General features: G+C 51.3%; 8 protein-coding genes across 8 annotated transcripts; 4 read left to right on the forward strand and 4 right to left on the reverse strand.

Moving 5' to 3' along the window:
* Positions 1-718: 718 nt before the first annotated feature.
* CC77DRAFT_929833 (HAD-like protein) lies at positions 719-1,526 on the reverse strand (the record flags this gene model as incomplete). The annotated part of the gene is made up of 2 exons (XM_018534131.1): positions 719-1,350; positions 1,412-1,526. 2 exons carry the CDS (start codon positions 1,524-1,526, stop codon positions 719-721), a joined length of 747 nt encoding a protein of 248 aa, XP_018388493.1.
* Positions 1,527-2,587: 1,061 nt separating this feature from the next.
* CC77DRAFT_930178 (hypothetical protein) lies at positions 2,588-4,014 on the reverse strand (the record flags this gene model as incomplete). The annotated part of the gene is made up of 2 exons (XM_018534147.1): positions 2,588-3,379; positions 3,433-4,014. 2 exons carry the CDS (start codon positions 4,012-4,014, stop codon positions 2,588-2,590), a joined length of 1,374 nt encoding a protein of 457 aa, XP_018388494.1.
* Positions 4,015-6,274: 2,260 nt separating this feature from the next.
* Positions 6,275-8,492, forward strand: CC77DRAFT_1017906 (hypothetical protein). Its single transcript, XM_018524498.1, has 2 exons — positions 6,275-8,282; positions 8,331-8,492. The coding sequence occupies exon 1, from the start codon at positions 6,388-6,390 to the stop codon at positions 8,020-8,022; it is 1,635 nt and encodes a 544-aa protein (XP_018388495.1). The 5' UTR covers positions 6,275-6,387; the 3' UTR covers positions 8,023-8,282; positions 8,331-8,492.
* On the forward strand, positions 7,888-8,258 carry CC77DRAFT_1017907 (hypothetical protein). The gene is made up of 2 exons (XM_018524499.1): positions 7,888-7,993; positions 8,055-8,258. Exon 2 carries the CDS (start codon positions 8,075-8,077, stop codon positions 8,249-8,251), a length of 177 nt encoding a protein of 58 aa, XP_018388496.1. The 5' UTR covers positions 7,888-7,993; positions 8,055-8,074; the 3' UTR covers positions 8,252-8,258.
* Positions 8,493-9,391: 899 nt separating the features above from the next.
* Positions 9,392-10,536, forward strand: CC77DRAFT_929899 (the polygalacturonase; the record flags this gene model as incomplete). The annotated part of the gene is made up of 2 exons (XM_018534136.1): positions 9,392-9,775; positions 9,823-10,536. The coding sequence occupies 2 exons, from the start codon at positions 9,392-9,394 to the stop codon at positions 10,534-10,536; spliced, it is 1,098 nt and encodes a 365-aa protein (XP_018388497.1).
* A 381-nt stretch (positions 10,537-10,917) lies between these two features.
* On the reverse strand, positions 10,918-12,835 carry CC77DRAFT_930589 (hypothetical protein; the record flags this gene model as incomplete). Its single annotated transcript, XM_018534168.1, has 4 exons — positions 10,918-11,563; positions 11,625-12,469; positions 12,519-12,653; positions 12,707-12,835. 4 exons carry the CDS (start codon positions 12,833-12,835, stop codon positions 10,918-10,920), a joined length of 1,755 nt encoding a protein of 584 aa, XP_018388498.1.
* Positions 12,836-14,089: 1,254 nt separating this feature from the next.
* CC77DRAFT_1006495 (hypothetical protein) lies at positions 14,090-17,272 on the reverse strand (the record flags this gene model as incomplete). Its single annotated transcript, XM_018523420.1, has 6 exons — positions 14,090-14,986; positions 15,039-15,420; positions 15,471-16,082; positions 16,136-16,894; positions 16,953-16,956; positions 17,014-17,272. 6 exons carry the CDS (start codon positions 17,270-17,272, stop codon positions 14,090-14,092), a joined length of 2,913 nt encoding a protein of 970 aa, XP_018388499.1.
* A 4,094-nt stretch (positions 17,273-21,366) lies between these two features.
* Positions 21,367-22,882, forward strand: CC77DRAFT_1017913 (ribosomal protein L13). Its single transcript, XM_018524500.1, has 5 exons — positions 21,367-21,420; positions 21,551-21,683; positions 21,857-21,910; positions 21,999-22,257; positions 22,311-22,882. Exons 1-5 carry the CDS (start codon positions 21,397-21,399, stop codon positions 22,447-22,449), a joined length of 609 nt encoding a protein of 202 aa, XP_018388500.1. The 5' UTR covers positions 21,367-21,396; the 3' UTR covers positions 22,450-22,882.
* The last annotated feature ends 24 nt before the right edge of the window (positions 22,883-22,906 follow it).

A 22,906-nucleotide genomic window follows, 5' to 3' on the forward strand; every position in this document is an offset into this window, starting at 1 on the left:
AACATGATCGTCATTGCGGCTCTAGAAGCACCGTGCCGCGTTCGAACAGCGCCAGGCACCTTCCTTATTTACCATCTCTCCGAGCATGGCCATAATCCCAAAACGCTCCTCGTCATGGACGGGGTCGACATCGCTGCTCATTCGGCGGTGCTGATCGGCCTAACATATGCATGAAGATCGGCGCATGCGTGAACCGGCTATATGTATAATAACACGCGGTGCCATTGTGCGGATCGGTCCCATATCTGGCCGTAGGGAACTGAATGTGTGCATACGGGACACGCATACAGGGGCAGAAAGAGATATGGAGTGGTTGCCAGTCTCAGATCAAGTGTCCTGGATGTTCTGCGGCGCAGGAATGCTTGTCAGAGCTTCTTGGTGTTGGCGGACATGTCGAGGCGAGAGTGGTTAGTGGCGTGGGGTTCCGACGGGCGGCTTGCGCCGCACCTTGTTTGCAGTTCGGCCTGCAAGCAGCCCTAGAACAAGGTCGCTTGTGTCAACAGTGCCCGCAGCGTGGTAGCCCACTACCGTGAGCATGACATGATAGGCTGTATCACCCGTCAGTCTTGTTGCATCGCGCTTGCGTATGTACATGCCATGGTTCCACAAATGCGACACAGTTGCTGCAGTGACCGATGCAATAACACTCCGGCAGGAGCTGTGAGAGTACGTTGCCATGTGAAGAATCGTGATGGAATTTGTTCTTCCGTATCGCGCCTCAATTCTTACTAACAGCTTCCTCCACTTGCTTCTTTGCGTCTGCAATCTCCTCGTCGGCCTCTACGCGTCCTTCGAATCCATTTTCTAGAACGTTGATGAGATCATCCAGCCGCTTGACGACGAAATCAGTATGCTGATGCTCAGCAAGATGCTTATTGACATCGTTGACCAGCAACACAGTCGCGGCTCCAGCACGATAACCCGCCGTCATATCGTCAATCGAGTCGCCGACCATGATCAAACTCTTTCCTCCGTCTTCGTGCATCCAGTCTTTCGCAATGTGCAGGATTCCCGCCGGATCAGGCTTTGGGGGCCTGAACTCCCGCGTTACAACAGGGCTGAATTCTGATGTCGGTAGAAAGGTGGTAAGGAGATGAGTGACAGGTGCATCGAAGTTGCGTGTGCAGATGCCCTTCTTGATGCCACGAGAATCTAGGTACTCCATGAGCTCCACAAGGCCAGCTTGCGGCTGTTGCGACTTCATTGCCGTGCGTTCAATGTCACGAATTTTTTCCTGTGCCTCTTCTTGCTCACTCTCGGGCAGTGAGTAGACGTGGTCCAGAATGTCCGTTGGCTTCTCAATACCCAGCGCTGACCGCATCTCCGCGAACATGTAGTTTTGTGGTAAGCCTTTTTTCCCAGTTAATTAGTACATGAAATTATGTATCGCACACACCATTGGACAACTTACATAATGTGCCGTCGACATCAAAGACGATTCCCTTCAATAATGGCCTCTCATCTCCATCCATCCTTTTCGCGGGATCCAACGGTGCGAACCGCCGCGGTCGCACAGGCTGCGACATGCTGCTCACCAATCTCGTCGCAGGTGAGTAGATCCGAATACTGTTGAGTCCAGATGGCTTGTATTGGTTCCTGAGAAGACTGGAACAGCGGAACACAATGGCATTCATGTTGGTGGGGTTGTACAGACAGGTGTTGCTTACTTGGGAAGTGGGTCCGATCTGAGCCGCACTTTTCAGATCAGTAGCTGGCAGGGATGACGTCGTGGTGCGGGTTTGAGATTAGGTTCAGTTGGACCATCACGTCTTGCTCTTCGCCGCCATACACCCTCCACCAGATCCAAATCATTCAATGAAGAAGACCCCTAGCAATTAAGTATCACGATACTCTTACCGTAATGAACATAGTCACCAAGTTCAGAGTTGATCATAAGGCGTACACGGAAGACCGAGCGTCTAGCATTTGATCATGTGCACTCATCTTTTCTGTGCACAGTAAGTGACAACTTACCAGTGGCCATAAGGCCAACCTCTGTCTTCTTGTTTCAAGACATTTTAATCACTCTGGGCCTCCGAATTTCTCCCCGTTACACTGGAAGCTTTCGGTAAAAGCGGTGAACATACATTGATGCATAAGCCCGACGATCTGGTCATTGTCAACATGGAGGAGAATATCATTAGTCTGCCTGATGGTGATATACTCATGTTCATTGCTTCGGCCTTTACGCCTTCATCAGTGTATCTTGCCAGACCTTCCCTATGATATTATCAGGAAATCCGCTGCAGCGGCTGGAGCTTCAAGGACAGGTGCTCACGACAGGCTTGTTTGATAATCCTGGGTATCATATGCGTACAGGAGAGGATTGTAGGGAGATGTTAGAGTGAAACAGGAGAGGCATGATGATTTGAACTTCCGAGATTATAGAACAATAGGCAGTATATGGTCACAGTGGAAGCTGACATATTCATTGTGCGAGTTGCTCATGAGTTCGCATCACGTGCATCTCTTGCATTAAGCCCTTGCGACAATAGTGCAAGCAAAATGTTCTTCTAAAATGTAGTTGTATAGAAAAGAATTATCGGCTGGCTTTGAGTTGCCTGATTGAGGACGCCGGACTCACTATCTAAAAGGTGATTGTAATAGTCGAGTTCACCGCAGGGCGGATGTTGTAGTACTTCGACTTGGGGTAGTAAAGGTTGTTCCAGCTCTGCCTGAAGTTTGCTTCACCACCAAGCTTGTTAACAACAGTGGCGACGATGCTCTTGTCATCAGTAACGGGAAAATCGCCAGATGACTCCCACCACCAGGCACCACCGAGACCCTCTTGCATGAGGTAATCGGTCTTCCATGAGGCAACCTTGGGTGTGTCGAAGCTAACCATCTGCTTGCGAACTGGGTCCCAGCTCCAGGCGGCCAGAGTCTCCTTGTCGTGGTATACCTTGCTGCCGTTCTGGGGAAGAACCTTGTAGTCAAGAGTACCAGGCTCCCAGGTACCGTCACCAGATCCGTTGAACTTCTGGCCCAAACCACGTTGTTCCTTGCTCAGGTCGACGACGTTGGCGAAAGAGCGGCCGTAAAGAGGCATACCGAGCTGAATCTTGCTGGGCGAAGCAACATTAGCCTTGTAGTAGTCGATGGCTTCCTTGGTGTTGAAGGGGACGAAGTCCTCAGTGACAACATCCCAGCCATTTGTAGCCCTGGGGTTCTTGGAACTGGGGTAAACGTTGCTGAGATGACCAGTGAAGTTGGAGAAGCCAGGGCCCTGGTAGTCAAAAGCCATCAGGTTCCAGTTGTCAACGTATGGGTCCATTTCGGCAACAGGCATGACTGTGTAGCGCGAAGGACCAGCAGGGGCAGAAATACCAAGGTCGAAGTGGTAACCCGCCGCGTTAACTATCGCGTACTCATCGAACGTCTGAAGACATGTTAACTTGGTGGACAGTAAAGGTTTTGAAAATGAATACATACCCTGCGGCAGCGTTGTAGGGTGTCAACCAAGTTGGCACCATCAGTCTCATCCTCTGGGTACTCCCAGTCAATGTCAAGACCGTCGATTCCCAGATCCTGGATGAGCGTGAGAGCGCTGTCACAGAACTTCTGGCGGCCCGCCTCGGTGGCGAGGGCGGGCTTGAAGTTGGCCCTGTAGCTCCAGCCACCGACCGAGAGGATGACCTTCAGGTTGCGGTTCTGCTGCTTGAGCTTGAACAGCTGATTGAAGTTGCCAAGCAATTGAGTGCCGTTAGTGGCAACGTCTCCTGGGTAGCCGTACTGAATGTCAGCCCACTCGTCGGTGAGAAAGACTTCTCCGGTCTGGTTGTTCACGTTGGCAAAGCCGTAGTTGACTTTGGTCAACTTGTCGGCTGGGAGATCGGTGACGAAGTGCTGACGCGCATAGATGGCCCAGTTGACGTAGAAGATACCAGACTGGTACTTCACGCCACTACCGTAGCCGACATCACGTGGGTGAGCATGCTTGTGGTTATGAATGGCCGGAGCAGCCTGAGCCAAAGAGGCCAAAGAGAAAAGAGCGGCAGCGTTCGAGACACGCATTTCGAAATGAGAGGACGGCTAGTAGCCAAAAAATTCAAACAAGAGGTTGAAGGGAAACTTGCAGGATGTGCGAGTGATGATTGAAGCACTATCTGAAGAGGTCGCGGCTCTTACATACTTCTCATATTGGCCACTGCCCTATAGCTGATGGTCTTTCGTCGGTGTCCAAGCCGTAAAGCTTAACATTTGGCCGCAACGTTGACTCGAAACAGCGAATAGCTCTTGACTTTGGCACACGCCAACCATTTTCCAAGCCCAGTTTGCGCAGTACTCCCCAGACGTATACGGACCGAAGCGTTGATGTTCCTGGGGTGTGGGTAATTTAACCAAGTCCAAGCGCTGAGTTTATTTACTAGTGTATAGAAGTCGGTCCTTCCTTGTCTTCTTCGTTTCGTCTAGAGTGCCCTTTGATTTTCTACAGCGGCGCCCGTCGCATCCGATTGCTGCCCTGATCTGAACATGATACTTAGGTCGGAGTTTGCCAGCATGTCGCATTGACGCCGCAGGGCTGACATTGAAGATGAACGCCATGTGCGAACGCGCAATGGACGTTTGAGCCTTGATTGATTTAGCCTAGTACGGCAACCCTATTCTCTTCGCCTCTGGGCCTGCAAATCGAGCTATCGGGTAAGCTGATGACGAACCCACGGTTTTCGTTTAAGGGGAGGCCTTTGATGACGGTAGAACAAAAGCCCGATCGCCTGGTTCAAAAGCTGTACAAACCCACTTCTTCGACGCGCAGACGATCTTCCGGCTTTATTTCGATGCTTACATACTTTTCCGGTGGTTCCATCTCGAACGCATTAACAGCAACGTCTGCGAACTGTACGCACTAGAAGTCTGTCGCGGAAGAACTATCGGCAGTGAGCTGCAGCGAGTCCCGAAATACGACCAGACCCCCAGCAAGCTATTGGAGGAACCACTCGGACGGCAGATAATCTATTAGCAGTGAAAGAAAAAGCTCTTACAAGTCGAACGTATTGTTCAAGGCGGCAGCTTCAGGAGCTACATGATAACAGTCGCTGACTTTGATACATGAAGCAACTACGCAAGCGAGTCTTGCGTGTCTTCTTCCATGATGCCTCGTAGGCTCAAATGAAGAATCTCTAAGATCAAGCGCACGTCGGGAGGTAACCAGGCTAAACTACAGTACGCATGTGCTCTCATTTGATTACAATTCCGTACATCGCATGGTGGATTCATCAATACTAGAGCACGCGACTTCGGCCTGATGAGTCATCTCTGCTTACCTGGATTTCCTGGTCATTGCGCTCGAGCCCTGATAAGCCTCATCGCTGACGTCGATCTTTCTGAAGTCGCGAGTGGCTTGAAGACACGACCAGACTGTGCCACATCCGACATACCGAGCGAACGCCCTACCATCTTCCTCATTCCTCATATTGAGGCCGCGTTCGTTGCATGGAGGATTGAAACAATGAACATAAGCAGCCGTTCTGTAACCCCTGCCTACATGTCGCAACATGGTTTCGTCTTCGTTGATACTGACACTTCCTCAACTCAAGCTGCCAGGTATGCTGAGATCTGTCGCAAACTGATCTTAGACAAAGAGATGAGACGTGCTCAAATTCAGCAGCTACACTCTGCGTTGACGTATGTGTCGCATACGATGGTATTGCGACGAGGGCCTGACAAATACGACTTGAATAAAGGGCCACGAGCATCGCGGACGGACGTTAACTGGATACGATCGATTGCTCAATTCGAAATCTGGAAGTTACATGGGAAGAATAGCACCATCTTCCCGTTGGTTTTTCGTCTGGCATAGTGCGAGGTGGTTGTTTTCCAAGGTGCGAAAATTGAAGGTATGTGTTTGATCGCGGCCACTACGAACTCACAGACCCGAGACTGTTGAGAGCGTTGTGTAGTCCAATCTTGTCAATCAAGGATAAGACATGATCAGCCTAGCTCAGCGCCATCTGATCATACCACGAGTAGGTCGCATACCTTAATAATAGCATGAAGGCAATATTTGCCGATCTGTAGCTAATAGACGGCAAAGCAGAATTTATAGACAGCAAAGGCACGTGGGTGGGTGCAAGGGCAGAGTGGCTGTTTGATCGTGGTGTTGGACATCTGCCATGTGCTTGACAGTCTCAAACCGCTTGTTGGCCTCAAGTAGGCGAGGCTGGACTTGTCAAAGAGCTTGGTAAGAAAACAACATCTACTTCTCTGGGATTCTCTGCCGCTTTACTCACTTCCTAGGGCTGTACTCATCTCGCGGTTTTCCGACTATAGTATTTTTTCCAGTGTGCCTCCTCGAGATCCTACGCCTAGCGCCGGTAGCTCGATTATACTTTTGTTGAGCGCTTTGTACAAAGCCTCTTCAAACGGCGAAAGTTGCTCAAATCCTAGATGAAACGAACACACGCCTTCCACGCCGCTGTCCAGGTACCTCCCAGCCTCGTTGGGCGTGCCGTTACAGACAGAGTCGCATGTCGTCGCCATACCCGAATACTGGAGGAGAGACCACAGGGGGCTGGAATATCAACCAGAAAATTGAAGTATCGGCGTGATATGCTGGATACTCTTCTGTCGGCGTGTAAGCAGACAAAAGCCTTCGCGGAACGGGAAAATGCTGTCCCGCTTGTGCAGAAGTTTCTAGTTTTGGCGCAAACGCTGGAAAGTTCAAAGGCTGTCGCATTCTCCCTTGGAATTGCAGATAGTGTGGAGATTGCGGCCTCGACAACCGCAGAGAAGGTTGCTGCAAGTTTATACTCGTCGCCTGAGCTGGCATCTAGTTCGCTCGATCGTCCTACACCAAAGCCCGTTCAGAAAGACTTCTTGCACCCCCTCTGGGTCGCGCTTCTTGCATTCAAGTTAGGCGGTCCGATCAATGCAGCCTCCACCACACACCAACACGAATGGAGACTTCCAAGCGAAAAGACGCGGGATACACCGAGCTTTTATAGTGAGGGCGACTTCGTAAACATGTTCGAGGATCTGCGGATCGCCGTAATATGGGAGACGCGCGATGGTGAAGCAGCCGGTCCATCAGGCAACCACACCGTATTTTTGACAGGTGATGCCACGCCTCGACCACTAGTAACATTGGGAACGCAAGATAACGCAGCTAGTTCGCCAATTACAATACTCTACGATTGCGGACATGCTGCGTTGTACTACGATTGTGATGATCCGGATGTTATACGCAACAGCATCAGCGCAGACCTGCACCTGAATGCTATCTCGGATGAAGATATCCAGCTCTTGAATGGGTCGCCCAGTGATGTGTTGCGTGGAAAATTATCTCTAACAGAATTGGTAACCAATTTTCCCATCGCAAAATACGCCACACATTTCCACAATCTTCTTTTCGACAGTGTCTCACTCAATGCCATTCTCGCAACACTAGGAACGCTCGACGTACCACCAGCACCGACCATCCCGAAGATTGGACGATGTCTGTTGGAAGAACGGTTCGAGACATACAAGAAGGACAACTGGGCTCATCTGCCACTGGAGATAAAGAGAATGGAAACCGACGTGTATCTGGAAGGCACATATCCTACAGCAGCTGACTTTCTAAACGGTGTTGTCCTCAAAGCACGTCGTGATGTTCATCTACCTGTCGGAGTGAAACTGTTTCCACAGTCTCCTCTGGATGAGATTTCAGAAGAGGCGAGAAAGTTTATCCGAGACTTGCCAGGAGACCTGATCTCGACTCGAATGGCGTACTATGCATCAGCTCTTATAGACTCAGCATATACCATTGGAGACCTAATCCCAACCGCGAACTTGCACAAGTTCGCAGAGCTACTAGAGCGGCGCTGCCTCGAATTGATCGGCATAGGATTTATCGACGATGAATCTCGGCTTTCGTCCATGGCGGCCCTGGCAAGTGCTTTCGGAAATGCTGTCGATGGGCTGAAAGAAGTGCAGATGGTAGCGGAGCCATGGATTGAAGGCTTGGATCTGCAGGTTTATCGAACGCGTTGCTTGTACCTCTTTTGGTGCGCTGGTAAGTGCCTCTATACGAACTGCATGTGAGACATACCCTGACTTCGTACGCTTTCACTTAGACTGGTTAGTTTGCTATACGATGAAACCTGTAACGGGAGCTTTCATGATCATGGATGCGGACACGGCTATAGCAGATGCGCGGGATATCGGAAGAGAGGTGCATCGGATGGCGATAGTGTTCCTGCGCAACTGGATGGCTTGGGGTCTGTTCGTAGAAGGCTTGCCACAACGAGGCTTCTTCGTCCGGCGGCCGTAAGAACAGCGGTGGTGGTGATTACTCATAGGACCTGGAGCGGTGTAAATTTTAGGGGTAGATCCGAGATTGACGGCTATACCTAATTGCTTCCCTGCCGTGTTATCCTGATTCGTGGGCTGCGGGCTTGAGAAGTGACATTCCGAACCGTGTCGCAAGCCGAGTGTGGCTAAGAATTGTTTTGATCATGTGCACGCGGAAGCTCTACAGTGAAGAGGCGTTCCAACATGCACCTAAGTAAGTAAGCATGAGATGAGGGAGAGTTCATGCAACAGCGGGATCTCGCTGATGCTTTCGGTGACGGGACGCTAGCCGGGCGCTAATTTCACCTCGCCTTTGGAAACCGCTCCAGAGGTCATGCGACTGCCCTTTCCACTCTAAAAATTCTCCGTGAATCCTGCACATCGCTCCAATCGCGTGGCTGTTTCATCAAGTGGCTGAAGACATTCCATCAATCGGCTGCAGGCGCTACTACCGTGTCTTGCGTATTCGCAATGGCGTTTGACATGATCGCGCCACACGACAGCGGCGCCACGCGTCTAGACCAGTTGTGGGCCCGTTTCGTTTCACCATTAATCTGGCACGGCTCGACACAAACATCGGATATTGGCCCACAGGAGTTCCCACGATGCAAAAGCTTGAGCCTCGGGAGAACCACATGCTTGGTTGCAACAAGTATGCTTGGCCAGTCTTACAAAAATGGAAACTGAAGTGGCCGACGACGCTTTGCGATTGCGCCAATGAACAAGTGAACGATGCGATCAAGTCCTGGTGTCGTTTCATTCATATGAAGCGGAGCAACCTGTACCGTGGATCCACCTGTTACAGGCAGCGAAAACATCCGCGCAAGAGCCATCTGCTTGGTGCCCTCATTTCTCGGAGACCCTTGGACTTCTGCAGTGACAAGCCTTGCCCAGCAGTGACAAGCTTCGAAGGATTCGAGCTTGACTACGAGTCGTGTGTGAATCCTCCGATGGTCCCACCTATCCCACCTATCACTACGTGCCACCGTCGTTGAAGCTCTTGTATAAAGATCTGGTGCTGTCACCTCCCCGGAGCCTCATCAAGTCACTCATTCATTCACTTCTCACACAACAGCCTTACATTCATTTCCAAAGTCACTCTTTCCAAACTACATTCATCATGGTTGCCTTTGCACTCACATCCCTCCTCCTCAGCGCTGGCGCGCTCGTCTCTGCTGCTCCTTCGAGCCTGGACACTCGTGCGAGCTGCACATTCTCCGATGCTGCTGCCGCCATCAAGGGCAAGGCTTCTTGCACTGCCATTGTCATCAAAGACATGACAGTCCCAGCAGGAACCACTCTTGACTTGACAAAGCTCAAGTCTGGTACTACTGTTACCTTCCAGGGCACCACCACATTCGGCTACAAGGAGTGGGAGGGTCCCCTCATCTCTGTTTCCGGAACCAACATCAAGGTCGTTGGTGCTGCTGGCCACCTCATTGATGGAAACGGTGCAAAGTGGTGGGATGGCAAGGGTACTAACGGTGGCAAGAAGAAGCCTAAGGTATGTTGGACCAAGAACTTCTATTGAGCTTTTGCTGACTTCGCAAGTTTTTCTACGCCCACTCCATGACCTCGTCCTCCATCACCGGACTCAACGTCAAGAACACCCCTGTCCAGGGTTTCTCCGTTAACGGCGCCAAGGACCTTACCCTTGACAAGATCACCATCGACAACACTGCTGGTGACGTAACCAACGGTGGCCACAACACCGACGCCTTTGATGTTGGTAGCTCCACTGGTGTCTACATCACCAACGCCAACATCAAGAACCAAGACGACTGCTTGGCTGTCAACTCCGGTACTGACATCCACTTCACTGGTGGAACCTGCTCTGGCGGTCACGGTATCTCCATCGGCTCCGTTGGTGGTCGCAGCGACAACGTAGTCAAGAACGTCGTCATCTCTGACAACACTATTGTCAACTCTGACAACGGTGTCCGCATCAAGACCGTCTCTGGCGCCACTGGTTCCGTCTCTGGCGTTACCTACAAGAACATCACTCTCAAGAACATCGCCAAGTATGGTATCGTCATCCAGCAAGACTACGAGAACGGCTCCCCCACTGGCAAGCCCACTACCGGTGTCCCGATTACTGGCCTCACTATTCAGAACGTCAAGGGTACTGTCGCCGCCAAGGGTACTGACATCTACATCCTTTGCGGTAAGGGTAGCTGCTCCAACTGGACCTGGTCTGGCAACAGCGTCACTGGTGGAAAGAAGAGCACTAGCTGCTCCGGTATCCCTACCGGCGCTTCTTGCTAAGTGCTGAGACGAGGATTGGGGCATGATGAAAAGCATCATGGAGTAATGTTTAGGTGTGGCAGGGAGGGCCTGTGGCTCTTCCCTTTTCTCTTGTATCTATTTTTTTTCACCGTATATATCAATCTATCACGACAGCTTATGCTGCTCTGCAGATCTTAGTTCTACGTCCATCGCGCAGAAAAGTTTGCTCGCTCTCACAGTTGACCAATGTTCCAAACAAGGCCAAGATGATGTTCATTATGGTAGATGTTTCGTAGAATGGTTGCAGATGGGAGTGTTGTTCTCGTCATTTCGCACCTTGCTTCCAAACCAGGATATCGCCATCATGATTCTCGGGTTCTGCTTATCAGCGCTATCCTTCGTCTCCACAACTTCTTCCATCTACGCCCTAGGCGGCAGTACAGTAGGCACCGGACCCCTAGTCGTCGTCCTGGGTAACTCCGGCACGGCAATAGTAGGCACGCAAGCGCATGCACTACTGACCTTCGCCACCACATCTTCCCCAGCGCACGCTTCCCTCGCAAACTCTGGAACAACTTGTACGTCATCGATCAATCTCTGCGTGAAGTTACCGCAGAATTCCTGCGAAGCGTCCAGTCTACCTTCAACATTTGCTGTACGCATTGACGCAAGACAAGAGTCTGCCTCGCAAACCGCTGGCTTCGCACACTCTTTACTAGTCATCTTGACTACGAAACTACCGCGCTCGATGGTGTGTACGAAGATGAAACCGCTTTTGAAATTTGCGTAACTGGACCATGAGCCCAGGAAAGCTACTGTGCCGCCGCCTTCATTCTCGTCATCTTCGGGATATATGTCAAAGAAGCCTGCTTCACAAATGCTGTTGCCGCTTGGGTCCTGCGTGATGGAATGAATGTCCAGAACATTTAGTCCGTTTCCGTAGTTCGATTGGTAGAGATGGTCACCGACAACGTATTGGTTATGGTCGATACTACGGCGTTTTCCTTCGTAGTTTCCAGAGTAGAACGGATTTTCCAAGTCTCTGATGTCAAATATGTGGGTCGTACTAGATGTAAGTGTACGAAGTCAGTCTATGTCTCATATGCAGCTCATACAGGAACACTTACGGCAGACCCTGCGTCATGGGCCCAACGCGGGCATCGCGCTCATCGAATTCGTCGTCAAGGAAGAGGTATTCTTGCCAGGTCGCATTATTGACAACGCCCTGATGCACATACTCTGCACCGGGGTATGTAGTGCGGGAGATGATATTGGTGGTGTTGCCAGCTTTGTCGGTCACGTCGTAAATGGTAAGAGTGTCTTCGTTGTAGCCATAGCAAATGTCGCGCCCATAGTATTTTGTGTCTGGTCCGCGGTAAACGATGCATTCGGCATCATGGACGTATCCATCTGCGGCTGCGCAGCCAGGGCTCGTAGGGTTACTTGGGTCGCTCATGTCAATGTAGATTAGACCTCCACGGCATGGCAAGTCACCACGAACACGAATAGTCTCATTGCCGCCGACGGAACCGACTGCTACGGCGTAGTTGAGCTCTTCGTTGACGACAATGTTGTGGGTCCGGCCAACCGGGAGGGCATTCCAATCATCGCTCAGCCCCCAATGGCCAGTCAGATCCTCTTGGGTGAAGTTCACAGGCTCACTCCCATCGATATCAAGCAACTTCTTCATGTCAAATATCTGAACACCGTGGTTGATGGCCTCGCTACCAATGACGGCGTAGTCCCTCATCACGCGAATCTCACGCCAGCGGGATCCGATAGGGTCAAAAGGAGGCAGGCGACCGAGATAGATGAGCTTCCCTTCACTGCTGATTTCTGCAAAGGCTGTGCCATCAAATTGACCGATTGCTACGAACTCGCGTCCATCTTCGGATGTCCATCCCCAGGAAGAGGATCCTTGGCCTTGAGAGCTGCCGAGGAGGGAATGTGGAAGGAAATGGTAGAGATCGATCTTCGCATGTCAGCAATTTGCGAAACGCTCTAAGTTCGAGTAGACCAACATTATGGCATTTGAATGTGTTGTTGAAGTCACCAGGGATTGCAGCAGCAAAGCCGTTCTCACACGACGTATAACCAAGTTCGGGATACCGGGTGCTATCCATCTCTCCAGAGGCGATTTCAGCGTCCCATTGCGCCTAGCCGTGTTAGTCAAGAACCAGTAACTTCAATTGCAGTAATGAAAGCGTACTGTCTTCATTGCCATGATCCTCGCATGCACCGTTCCATCAGCATACTCTTCCGCAGTACCCAAGGCAGCAGCATTGCTCAACCCGACCAATGCAGAACCAATAACCGACAGCGAAGGTACGTGAACCATGGTGACAACGACTCTCTATCAGACTGGTCGTTTGAGAGGTTCCTAGACATCATCTGCCCCAGACTCCCCACACCTTCATATACTCTTTACTCATCTTCCTACGGATAACCCACGAGCCGATATCCTCCTTGGTCCTGCAACTACACTTACTACCACATCTGATAAACCTGTTAATCTCTTAGCCAATGCCCAGCTAGGATTCAAAAGATCCTAGTCCGTCAGCACCGATGCCCCGGTTAAGAAGGTCGCTAGATACGATTGCTTGGACAGAGTACGACTGCTTGGTGACCAAGACCCCAGTTGTCGGTAAGTCCTACTCCACATTACTTTCCGTATTCCTAATGGTTGGAGCTAGCCCTTGGCCAACGTTGAGCGGTACTTGGCGGTCATCGGCGCCGAAGGTAAGGTCTAGGCACGGCCTTGGAAGTCTGGACGGAATTGCTTTACCCCGCTCCGCTATGGTGGTGGGTAGCTGCCATTGAGGCTCTTCAGTCCCTTACCCTGCCTCAGGCTCGGTTAGTCTTGTTATTCACTTTGCTGTGTCGTAATATATTATGATACAATCAATGTTTGCTTCGTTTGTCAAATGTGATTGGAAACAATACACCATACGGTCATCTACATTGTTAACCTCGAGATCTGTATGCTATGCGTGGTACGCTGGTACCCGCTTGATCAATTTGGTAATCTGATACGTAACTCGTTACCTCGTCAGACGAAACGAGTGTGGCCCTCCAATCCGGCTTCCTTTCGCTCAAGAAGCACTCTTGCAATGTGCTCGACCTAGACTCGCAGCCGCGAAGTCTATTGTATGTTCAAAAAGCCTAGCTTGTCGAACGCCCTTTCAAAAATGAGATCTTGAACAACAAAGCAACAAAAAGCAACGCTAAAATGCATTGGACAGGTCGCGATCGTAGCGGACTGGAAAGTCACAGCTACGTCAGTGAGGCTCTGTCCTCACCCTACGCATACCGTTGGAAAACGCTTAACTCATCGGTGCCAGCCGGTTGACAATGGGGTATAATGCTTTTGGTAGACTCGCAAACGCCATGTTATAACCCTGAGGAGACTAAGGAAAAATATCGGCCGTTATTGTGGTGTGGGTTGAAGGCGAGAGGGTGGACGGAATGGCATCCGTGTTCGAAGCTGGTACAGATCGACAACACTGAGCTTTGGACGCTCTCCGCTAGTTTATGTACCAGCGGGGAGCCTTGAGATCTCAGTTCTATGACTTTACATTTGCGTTTCGACACTTTAACGCCAGCCATTTTGACTAAACTGCTGAGTGCCAAGGGACGACCTTGCATCGTTCATGTTCAGCGCAGGGTCCATGAAAGACTGCGACCAATCCTCTTGGTGCATCAACTCGTCGAAAGGCATGTTGTTTGATGCTTGCATTGGCATACCGTGCTGGGGTGGATAGCCGCGGTATTGCTGGGCACCTTGCATCATATACATGGGCATTGAGGTAAAAATCTGGGCTTCGCTTTCCATGTGTCGAGCTGGTGCATGAGGCATGCTAGTAGGGGCGAACATGGCGGGATGTCCTTTCAGATCCATGCTAGTTGGAAGCGGGGTGGGGTGGCCGCTCACAGGAGTGCCTGTGCTGCGGTCAAATGCTTGAGGGTGCTTGTTCTCGAAGGCAGTCATTGGTTGGTTCGGATAGGCGAGCGGATCGGCAGAGGGAAACATCATAGTCGAGATGTCTGCGATCGGAACATTGAGACCCGAAGGGTCAGCTAGGGGATTGCCCAAGCTTGCCGGACCGAAGGCAGAAGAAGTTGGTTGCGAATCGTGAATAGGAGCCAAACCAAAACTTGGCAGACTATCGTTGGAGGATGTAGGCGTGAGGCCTGGCACACCATCGAAAAGGTTTGGGTTAGAAACTGAGTGTGCTGGGTACGAAGAGCCCAGGCCAAGGCTGCCAAAATCCGGGTTGTGGGATTCAAATGACTGTGTCTGACCGGCAGTTTTGACGTTAGGGATACTGTCTGGATAGGTGCTCGCACGTCGTGGGCCTGCAGCATCGTTTTGCGCGAAAAAGGTAGGACGGGTTCCCATGGAATGTGGCGAACTTCCTTGTCGACGTTTCCTTGAAGCAATAATCTCTCCACCATGCCTAATTGATTCGGGAAGACGCTCAAACATGCCCTGTAGGATATGGTTAGCTCTGTTACATATATGTGGTTGATAATGCATCTACCTTTAACGCAGTGCTGCACCTATCTGCTGCCAGGCTTCTCTTAGCAAAGTACGCCAAGACTTCTTTGCCTTCAACAGCGTCCCGCAAAAGCTCGAAGCTAGTGGAGCTTGTCGGGTTTTCCAAGACAAAGTACAGGATCGATACGATTGCGAAAAATGTCGTGTACATCGAGAACCAATATGCCCCAGCCAGGTGACCCCGTTTACGCATCTCTGTCGAAATATGGATGATGTTACGTGAAACATTAACGCATGCAGAAGCGCAAGCGAACGCCCTTTGATCAACTGTGTTGACGTTATATGATTGCGAAACATAGTGTAGGAATGGCCGATAGAGCAGGAGTTGAGCATGTCCGAATGCCATGCGAAGAAGCTGTTGAACTCTGGTACAAATGTCAATGGCCATAACAGTCGACGTCGGCGACCAACTTACCTTTTAATGATTGATGGGGCATCGCCGCCGGGCTTGAGCGCAACAGGCAACTCATCGAGCCATCTTGCGAGATCCTGTTCGATTTCGCGAATTTTGGAATAACCCACAGAGTAGGTTACGGAGTTCTTTGCGCCTGATTGTGTTCCCTTAATTGGGTACACATACTTGCAGATCTTATTCAGAATTTGCACGAGACGCGTGTGGGCGTTGAAAGCTGCCATGACTGAAATGCTTCCTTCAGGCATAGGCAGAATTTCTGTCTCCGTAATATACTCGTCATCCACCTCGATTGGCCACTCCTGGTCAATGTCCTCGTCATCCAGAAACCGTGGCAAACCGAGCATTGCTCCCACATACGTGTCCATCCTTCGAATTACCCAGAAAATTCGTTTGCGCGTTTCCGCCTCGATAGGGTTGAACTTGACATTGAAAGACCGGTGTAAACCCATGCGCAAAGCTGAGCGTAGAGCAACGCCGATATATGCATAGCACGTGCTGAGCTTCGCAGAGGATTGCAGAAACTGGATCATGAAAATGATGGCTTGAAGCGAAGTAAGATCTCTGCAGTCAGTAATGTCCAAAAGTTGGCGCGAAGCTTTGAAGTATTTGAGTCTATGGCACGTTAGCATTTGCAAAAAGGTGCGTCTGGAGAATGTGGTGCATACCCCTCGTCGGTAAGCACGTCATAGCTTGCTACATCAGTTGCTATATCATTCTCTGAGTATAGTTTGCCCAAGGCCAAGACAGAATAGAACAAGGGCAGGAAGCTGGTCTCGGCAGTGCCGTAGTTCTCAGAAGAGACTTGATAGAGGCGGTCCATCTGCTTGTAAAAGGTAGGAAGATGAACAACGCGCAGCATAGCGCTATACTGGATTATGGCACTGTCACAGAGGATGCGCGCATTTGCCTTACTGGGTAAAGGCACGTTGACAGCTCCTGCAGTAGATCCAGTGATGGACAGGGAACTAGGAGAAGGCGGTTCATGGGACATGGTTCGGTGGCGGAGAGACGGCGACTCGTCCGAAGGGATTTGGAACATATCATCAAATTGTCTTAGACCCCTCATGAAGCTGAGTCCTGAGGAATGACCCTGATAATCCCAATTGCCCTCCTCATCCAGATCAAGCTGGCCAGTGGCTTTGACCATGGCCTCAAGATGGGAATCTGGCTGTTCGTCACCGTGGACTGGTCCTTGATGGTGCGGGATCCGAGGGTCTCCAGGCATCACTGGAGGCCGCGGAGCCGGCTGTGGCAGCTGTGGTAGCAAGCCATTCTGAAGGTGGGCGTCAATGGCGGGGTCATTCAAATCGACCGTGGGCAGGACGACGTGAAGCAGCGCTTTTGCACGTTTTAGCTGGCTCTCCAGAGCCTCGATATACTGGGGAGTCGCATTGCGGCGACGATTCGAGGGCTGATCATATGTGCTGGTAGAGTGTCAATTACAGGTGTTGCAGGCTACTTGCAGGCAGACTGGGGATTTACCATTCTGCGGAGCGTTAGCATGTGTCCAAGGTGGGCAATTTCAAGACAGCGGGGCACGTACCATAGCTGTAGACGGTGCAGTGGGTGCAAGGCTGCTTGCCATCGCATTTGATCTTCTTGCGTCGACATTCGTCGCAAGCACGCGTCACACGACGCCGCTTCTGGGGTTGCGGTTTCGGTGCCTGATCATCGCCTACGTCATTGGTTTCCGAGTTTTCCTCGCCAAACTCAGAGACGTCTTCTTGGTGATTGTCGAAGGGGCCCGAGCGGCCCGCGTCTGCTGGAAGGCTCTCAGTTGTTGTGAGGGCCGGAGAAGTCATGGGTGTCGGGAAGGAGAATGTGGCCAGCTGTGGCTGGGGGGGAACGCTGCGCCTAAGAGCAAAAGTGGTGGATGCTCGTGACAGGGGTGTGAAGACGGCGGAGAAGCTTGTGGGTCAAGGATTAGAGTTAGGCTAGCGCCGTCGCATGGCACCGTCCCGCCCTTTTGCACGCCGGAATCGAATCGTTGGACTCCGCCGAGTCGTCCGCTTTTCACTTCTCACCTGCGAGCCAAGCCCAGTATTGGTGCATTCATCTCGGCGAGCACACCTGTCTGCCTTTATTGACTGCCCCAAGGCTTCATAACACGTCCTCGACAGGTTTTGCTCAGACAGCATGCACACCGCTTCCTGCCTAGCCCCACCTCCCGACGTTTCCATTCACAAAGACCAGAATCGCCAAGTCGTCAAGCACAGCAATGCTGACCTCTACCCTGTGGCGTCATACCGCTGCTGGCTGCTACCTTGAAGCGCCTATGGGTTGAGACACCTGGTGGGGGGTCCTGCTGAGACGCCACCCACGCCACCCAAGGTGTTGTAGAGCCCTGCATCCAAGCGAAGCCGAGCCTTCTCCATGGCTTTTTGCACACCAAACCTGCATTAGTCGTCTGATCCGCCAATCCGTTGCAACTTGTTCGTTCCCCGATATTCCTCGTGCGCTCTAAAGCCTCTCTATCGAGAAACGATCAGCCGCGACCAAACTCGGTTCCGTCATACAGCCAAGCGAGGACAATTACTCACCCCAGCCGTGGGCTGTCTCGGGCTCTCGTCCAGGGCGAGCTACCGAAAGCCTGTCTCCCCGCTCGCACCAGCCTTGCGCGACAGATCTTAGCGCCGGATAAAGTCGCCATGAACGTGACAGCGTGGCTTGACTGCGGCTGGTGACCCTTGCCATTACCTGCTGTACACCGGCGAGCAAACGTAAGAAACCCAAGTCCTGCCCTGCCTTTGACCGTATTCCAAACGAGAAGGTGCCTTCAACGTGATGAATTTATAGAGCAGCCCAGCTGCCACCATGGTAATGCCGGTACCAACCACAGTCCTGGAATTCTCCCAATTTTTCCAATGTCGGTTGGTCACCACCATCGATTTGCTCGAGCGCTCGGTGGGGCCGGCTACCGCTTCAGTTTCCCCATGAATACATTCTGCTAAGAGAACGAGCGTATTGGACCCGCCAAGTATAATCCTTTGAGATACGGAATGTCCTGAAAGAGCAGACTCTGCTCAAGCAGTAGCGGTTCCTGCAGTTGCTCCCGGTAGCATGTCGGTTGATTCGTATATACCCGTTTGCGATGCTTGTCCATCGGGTCACTCACCACATATCCGTATATACAGTATGCAAATTCCTTTGCTGTCGGAGATACCGACAATGCAGCCATGTCATACCGAGGTCCCTTGGCATTACTATGCTTCCAATTATGGACGCTTATACGTTGGTAATTGGAACACCCTACGCTTTTTAGTGGTGCTTATCTTGAGCCACATGTGCCGACTTCCGGGTGACTCAGCAACTCGCTTAGAGCACCCCATTTTCGCTCATCATCATGCAGGCCACATCAAGTCCAATACGAATGCCGTTCGTCTGGTCAGGCTTTAGCCACAGCACTAGCCACAAGGCCAAGAGCAAACACGTACGATGTCTCCTGCGTCTGCTCACATGGGCCAACAGAAATGAGCCAAGCAGTCTCAGGAGTGGCGCAAATTTGGTGGGGCGTTTGGCCAAGGTATGGCGCAGTCTTGTGAAACGTGGCTGAAAATCCTCAAGGGGAGATTGTGTGCATGATGCCAAGCAGAAAATGCCTGGGGTCTGCTTCGTGATCGCATCAAGGTGTGGCGCATGACGCAAACTGTTGTTGCGACGCAGACCACGTGGTTAGCTCCCGCAAGAGCATAAGTTGGCAATACGTGTGTGCGGGCTCATACGTAAAAGAAACAGCAAACTGGCCGATCGCCGGTCGTTCATACTTGACGGTTGGAATGCTAGATTTCGAAACAACTGTCGTGTTGCGAATCCTCAGAATATGCGATTGCATAGGGATGCTGAGATGTGACGTTCACTGCAGATCTGGACATTTCGTTCGATCGACAACACAAGCTTCGTGTTCGTAATAAGACCGTTGTCGAGCCGCCGTATATTAATGATCAGCGCATTCTATGATCTGATGGTAATCCTGAACGAAAATTCTGTACACTTGCTACGTCTGCCACTACCTAGGTACCAATGAGCCTCAGGCTCAAGAACACTGTAGCTGATGCAAGCTTCAGCCCTATATTAGTCTTGTTTCTTCTCGCAAATCTGACTTCGGCCAAACTGAACCAGTCTAAGATCCGTCAGTGGAACGTCTTCTCTACGCATTGACGTAGTCGACAATCTCGATCCGGTGGCCAGGACAGTTCCAGTCCTCCGGCTTGGTGCGGTAGCCACACCCACTAAAGCGTTAGTCGAAATGGAGAGTTCTGGACTCGATACCACCGAGCGGGACCCCAAACATAGGCTCAGTGTGACCATACATAAGGGCGATCATGGAAAAACTCAGGACTGAAGATTGTGCTTTGAACGTAAGTTAGAAGATATCTCGATGAGCCCGGAAGTGGAAGGCTAGGCTTCAGTCATGGTTTTATCATACTCTTTGTGATGAACTAATGGCTATCCTGGCCGTGCACGGAAAGTGAGGTTGTTGGGAAGCAAACGAGAGAGCGGTGCAGTCTGTTGGTTACCGCAAATGCAATACTCTTCTCCAGCATGGAAAATAGAGCCAAATGGTTGTGAAGTACTAGCTCGGGTTTGCGCGGCTATCACCAACCGTCTGTACAAGTCTACGAAGACTGGTCTTAGGAATATCGATTCAATACCCCTAACCGGCTGTAATGTGGCCGACATGTAAAACTGCTTCTTTGCTGTAGGCTACACGCGGTTTCTTCCTTGTTTATATAGGAATAGTACACGTCTATCCCCAGTCATGGGGAAACAGCTGAAGAACCACATGAGAGGGGACTGAGCGTGACCATTACTACGAGTCTGGAAGTGACATCTCAATGCTCTGGAAGGTTTTGTTGCGAAGTAGAGCGTGACAGGTGCTGTTATTCTTGCTTAAGGTTGCAGCAAATAGATGCCGCAGAAGAGGCTGCAAGAGCTGGATGAAGTTGTGCGTGCCGAAAACGGGTATGATGTGACGGAAACTCAAAGCGGTACTACCAAGCAGGCGCAGCAATCATGCGATAGGATGCGATCATGCCAATTCAATGAGACTTTTGGAATCTTTCACAGATACCAGAGCACACAAGATCGCGAATTTGTTCCTCTATGAATCCTGAAACCCTCATTCCTTGGAGACAGTAATGATTATGATAATACATCATAGTGAAAACGAGACAGTCCCTAGGGAATAGGTAACATTGAGAAGTATACCTAGATAGTAGCGTTCAAGGAGCTTATCTCTATTGTCCGGATTGAACCAAATGTACATGCGCGACAAGAAAATCTGGCCAAAATACAAAAACTGCTGATCATTCAGGCAAGTCCGATGGAGTCCGCAAAAAGTTCTTGTGTGAAACAGTAACGGATCCAGTAGTGAGATGAAGCCGTGTAACAGAAGTGCTAAGCCGCCTGTGTTGGAGCTGCAACGATTGGAAGGATCGGTGACTGTCAAAAGAAACTCGACCCGGGTACACGATGATGACGGTGTTTCAAAATCGATTGCCCAGAAGAATGCAGCTCCTTTCCCTTGTTGCAGCAATAGCCATCCTACTGTTCTCACTGCAGATGCAGCCTCGTATTGTGCTCTCATGTCGGGCGCGAGAGTAGTGAGCAGAGACTGCACAAGTGCAGCGACTGGTTGCCATGGCCATAGTAGCTAGGCTACCTAAATCGTTCGACAGCAAGCCGCTTAGACATGCACGACGGCTCAAGACGTGCATCATGTTTTCATGGGGCGCTGGCCGCCGCTGCTGTGCAGAGCGTGGTGATGTGCAGGTGCGAGTGGTGTTCGAGATGGCAGTCACGCTAATGGGTCCGTGCACCACAAAGTCGAATATTGAATTCGCTTAGTCCTGAGCCACCTGGAATTCGCATCTCTCGAGCTCTCCATCACGACAACTAACCTCACAGCACACCGGAGTCGAGCAAAATGTCGACCTTCGAACCCGTCATTGTACGTACGCCCCGATAGACGCAACCCGATATGCCCAGTACTGGCCTTCGCATTCCGCGGCGATGCCAGCCTCCAATTCCGTCAACAATACGCATTCTTCCATGGAACGTCTCGCTGACAGCGCACGCAGGTCATCGACGGCAAGGGCCACTTGCTCGGTCGCCTCGCCAGCACCGTCGCCAAGCAGCTCCTTAACGGCCAGAAGATCGTTGTTGTGCGATGCGAGGCCCTCAACATCTCCGGCGAGTTCTTCCGCGCCAAGTGTACGTACACCCACCGAACGAGCGAGCGAGACAAGGAGCAAGCCCTGGAGTGCAATTGAGAGTATGGGGCTACAAGGAGACGATGTGGTCGACAACATGCACAGTGCTTGCTCTTTGGCTGAGCGCTCTCGGGATATGTTTTTGGAAAGATGGCAACTGACAGGGTTATACAGTGAAGTACTCTGCTTTCCTGCGCAAGCAGACCCGTTACAACCCCACTCGCGGTGGTACGTCTTCCTGTCCATGCATTGCGCATTCGCAGTCAAAACTCGAATGCGTGACCTGCCACGGCACGTGTGCTGATTCATGCTCCAGGTCCCTTCCACTTCCGCGCTCCCTCCAAGATGTTCTGGCGAACCGTCCGTGGTATGATTCCTCACAAGACTCCCCGCGGTAAGGCCGCTATGGAGCGCTTGAAGACCTTCGAGGGTGTTCCCGCTCCCTACGACAAGAAGAAGCGCGTCGTTGTTCCCCAGGCCCTGAGGGTACTGAGGCTCAAGCCCGGACGCAAGTACTGCACTGTCGGTCGTCTCGGTCACGAGTTCGGCTGGAAGTACCAGGACGTCGTTGCCCGGTATGTCACATGTACCAAGTTCAGGCAGTTCAAATTTGCTAATTCACACACAGTCTCGAGGAGCGCAGGAAGGTCAAGGGTGCCGCCTACTACGAGCGCAAGAAGGCTGTCCGACGGCAGTTGGCTGAGGCCAAGAAGACGGCCAACGTCGACTCCAAGGTCCAGCAAGAGCTCACATCCCTCGGATACTAGAAATCGGCAGTCGATGAACAGTGTCGGTTTCAGTTTCGGTGACGTGGTTCGGCGTGGATTGCATTGGGCTCATGGGATGTTTATTTCCTCTACTATACTCCGACCATTCGAAAGGGTGTCCAGGCTAAAAGAGCACATCAATACCAGGGTGCTTACGTGTTCATGGGTCTCTTCGCGGTCGGTCTGCTGTGTCTTCAGGTACTCTTCCGGCTAGAAGCAATACGAAATGAAAAATCCCAGCTGATGTAAAGCATGGTGACGGCGTTGAGCGTTCAGCAATAGACTTGTGGTTATGTCAATTGACTTACGATTCCCCTTGAGTAAAACATGCACGCTTCAAGTGACACAGTGTTTTGCATAGCACTCGGACTCACCATGCGCATCCGATCCGACACGCCCGAAAGGATGGACAAGGTAGACAGCCTTACTGACGGTTAACCTCGGCTGTGACGTCGTG

The sequence above is a fragment of the Alternaria alternata genome (genome assembly GCF_001642055.1).
Source record: "Alternaria alternata strain SRC1lrK2f unplaced genomic scaffold CC77scaffold_5, whole genome shotgun sequence".
NCBI classification, from domain to species: Eukaryota; Fungi; Ascomycota; class Dothideomycetes; order Pleosporales; family Pleosporaceae; genus Alternaria; species Alternaria alternata.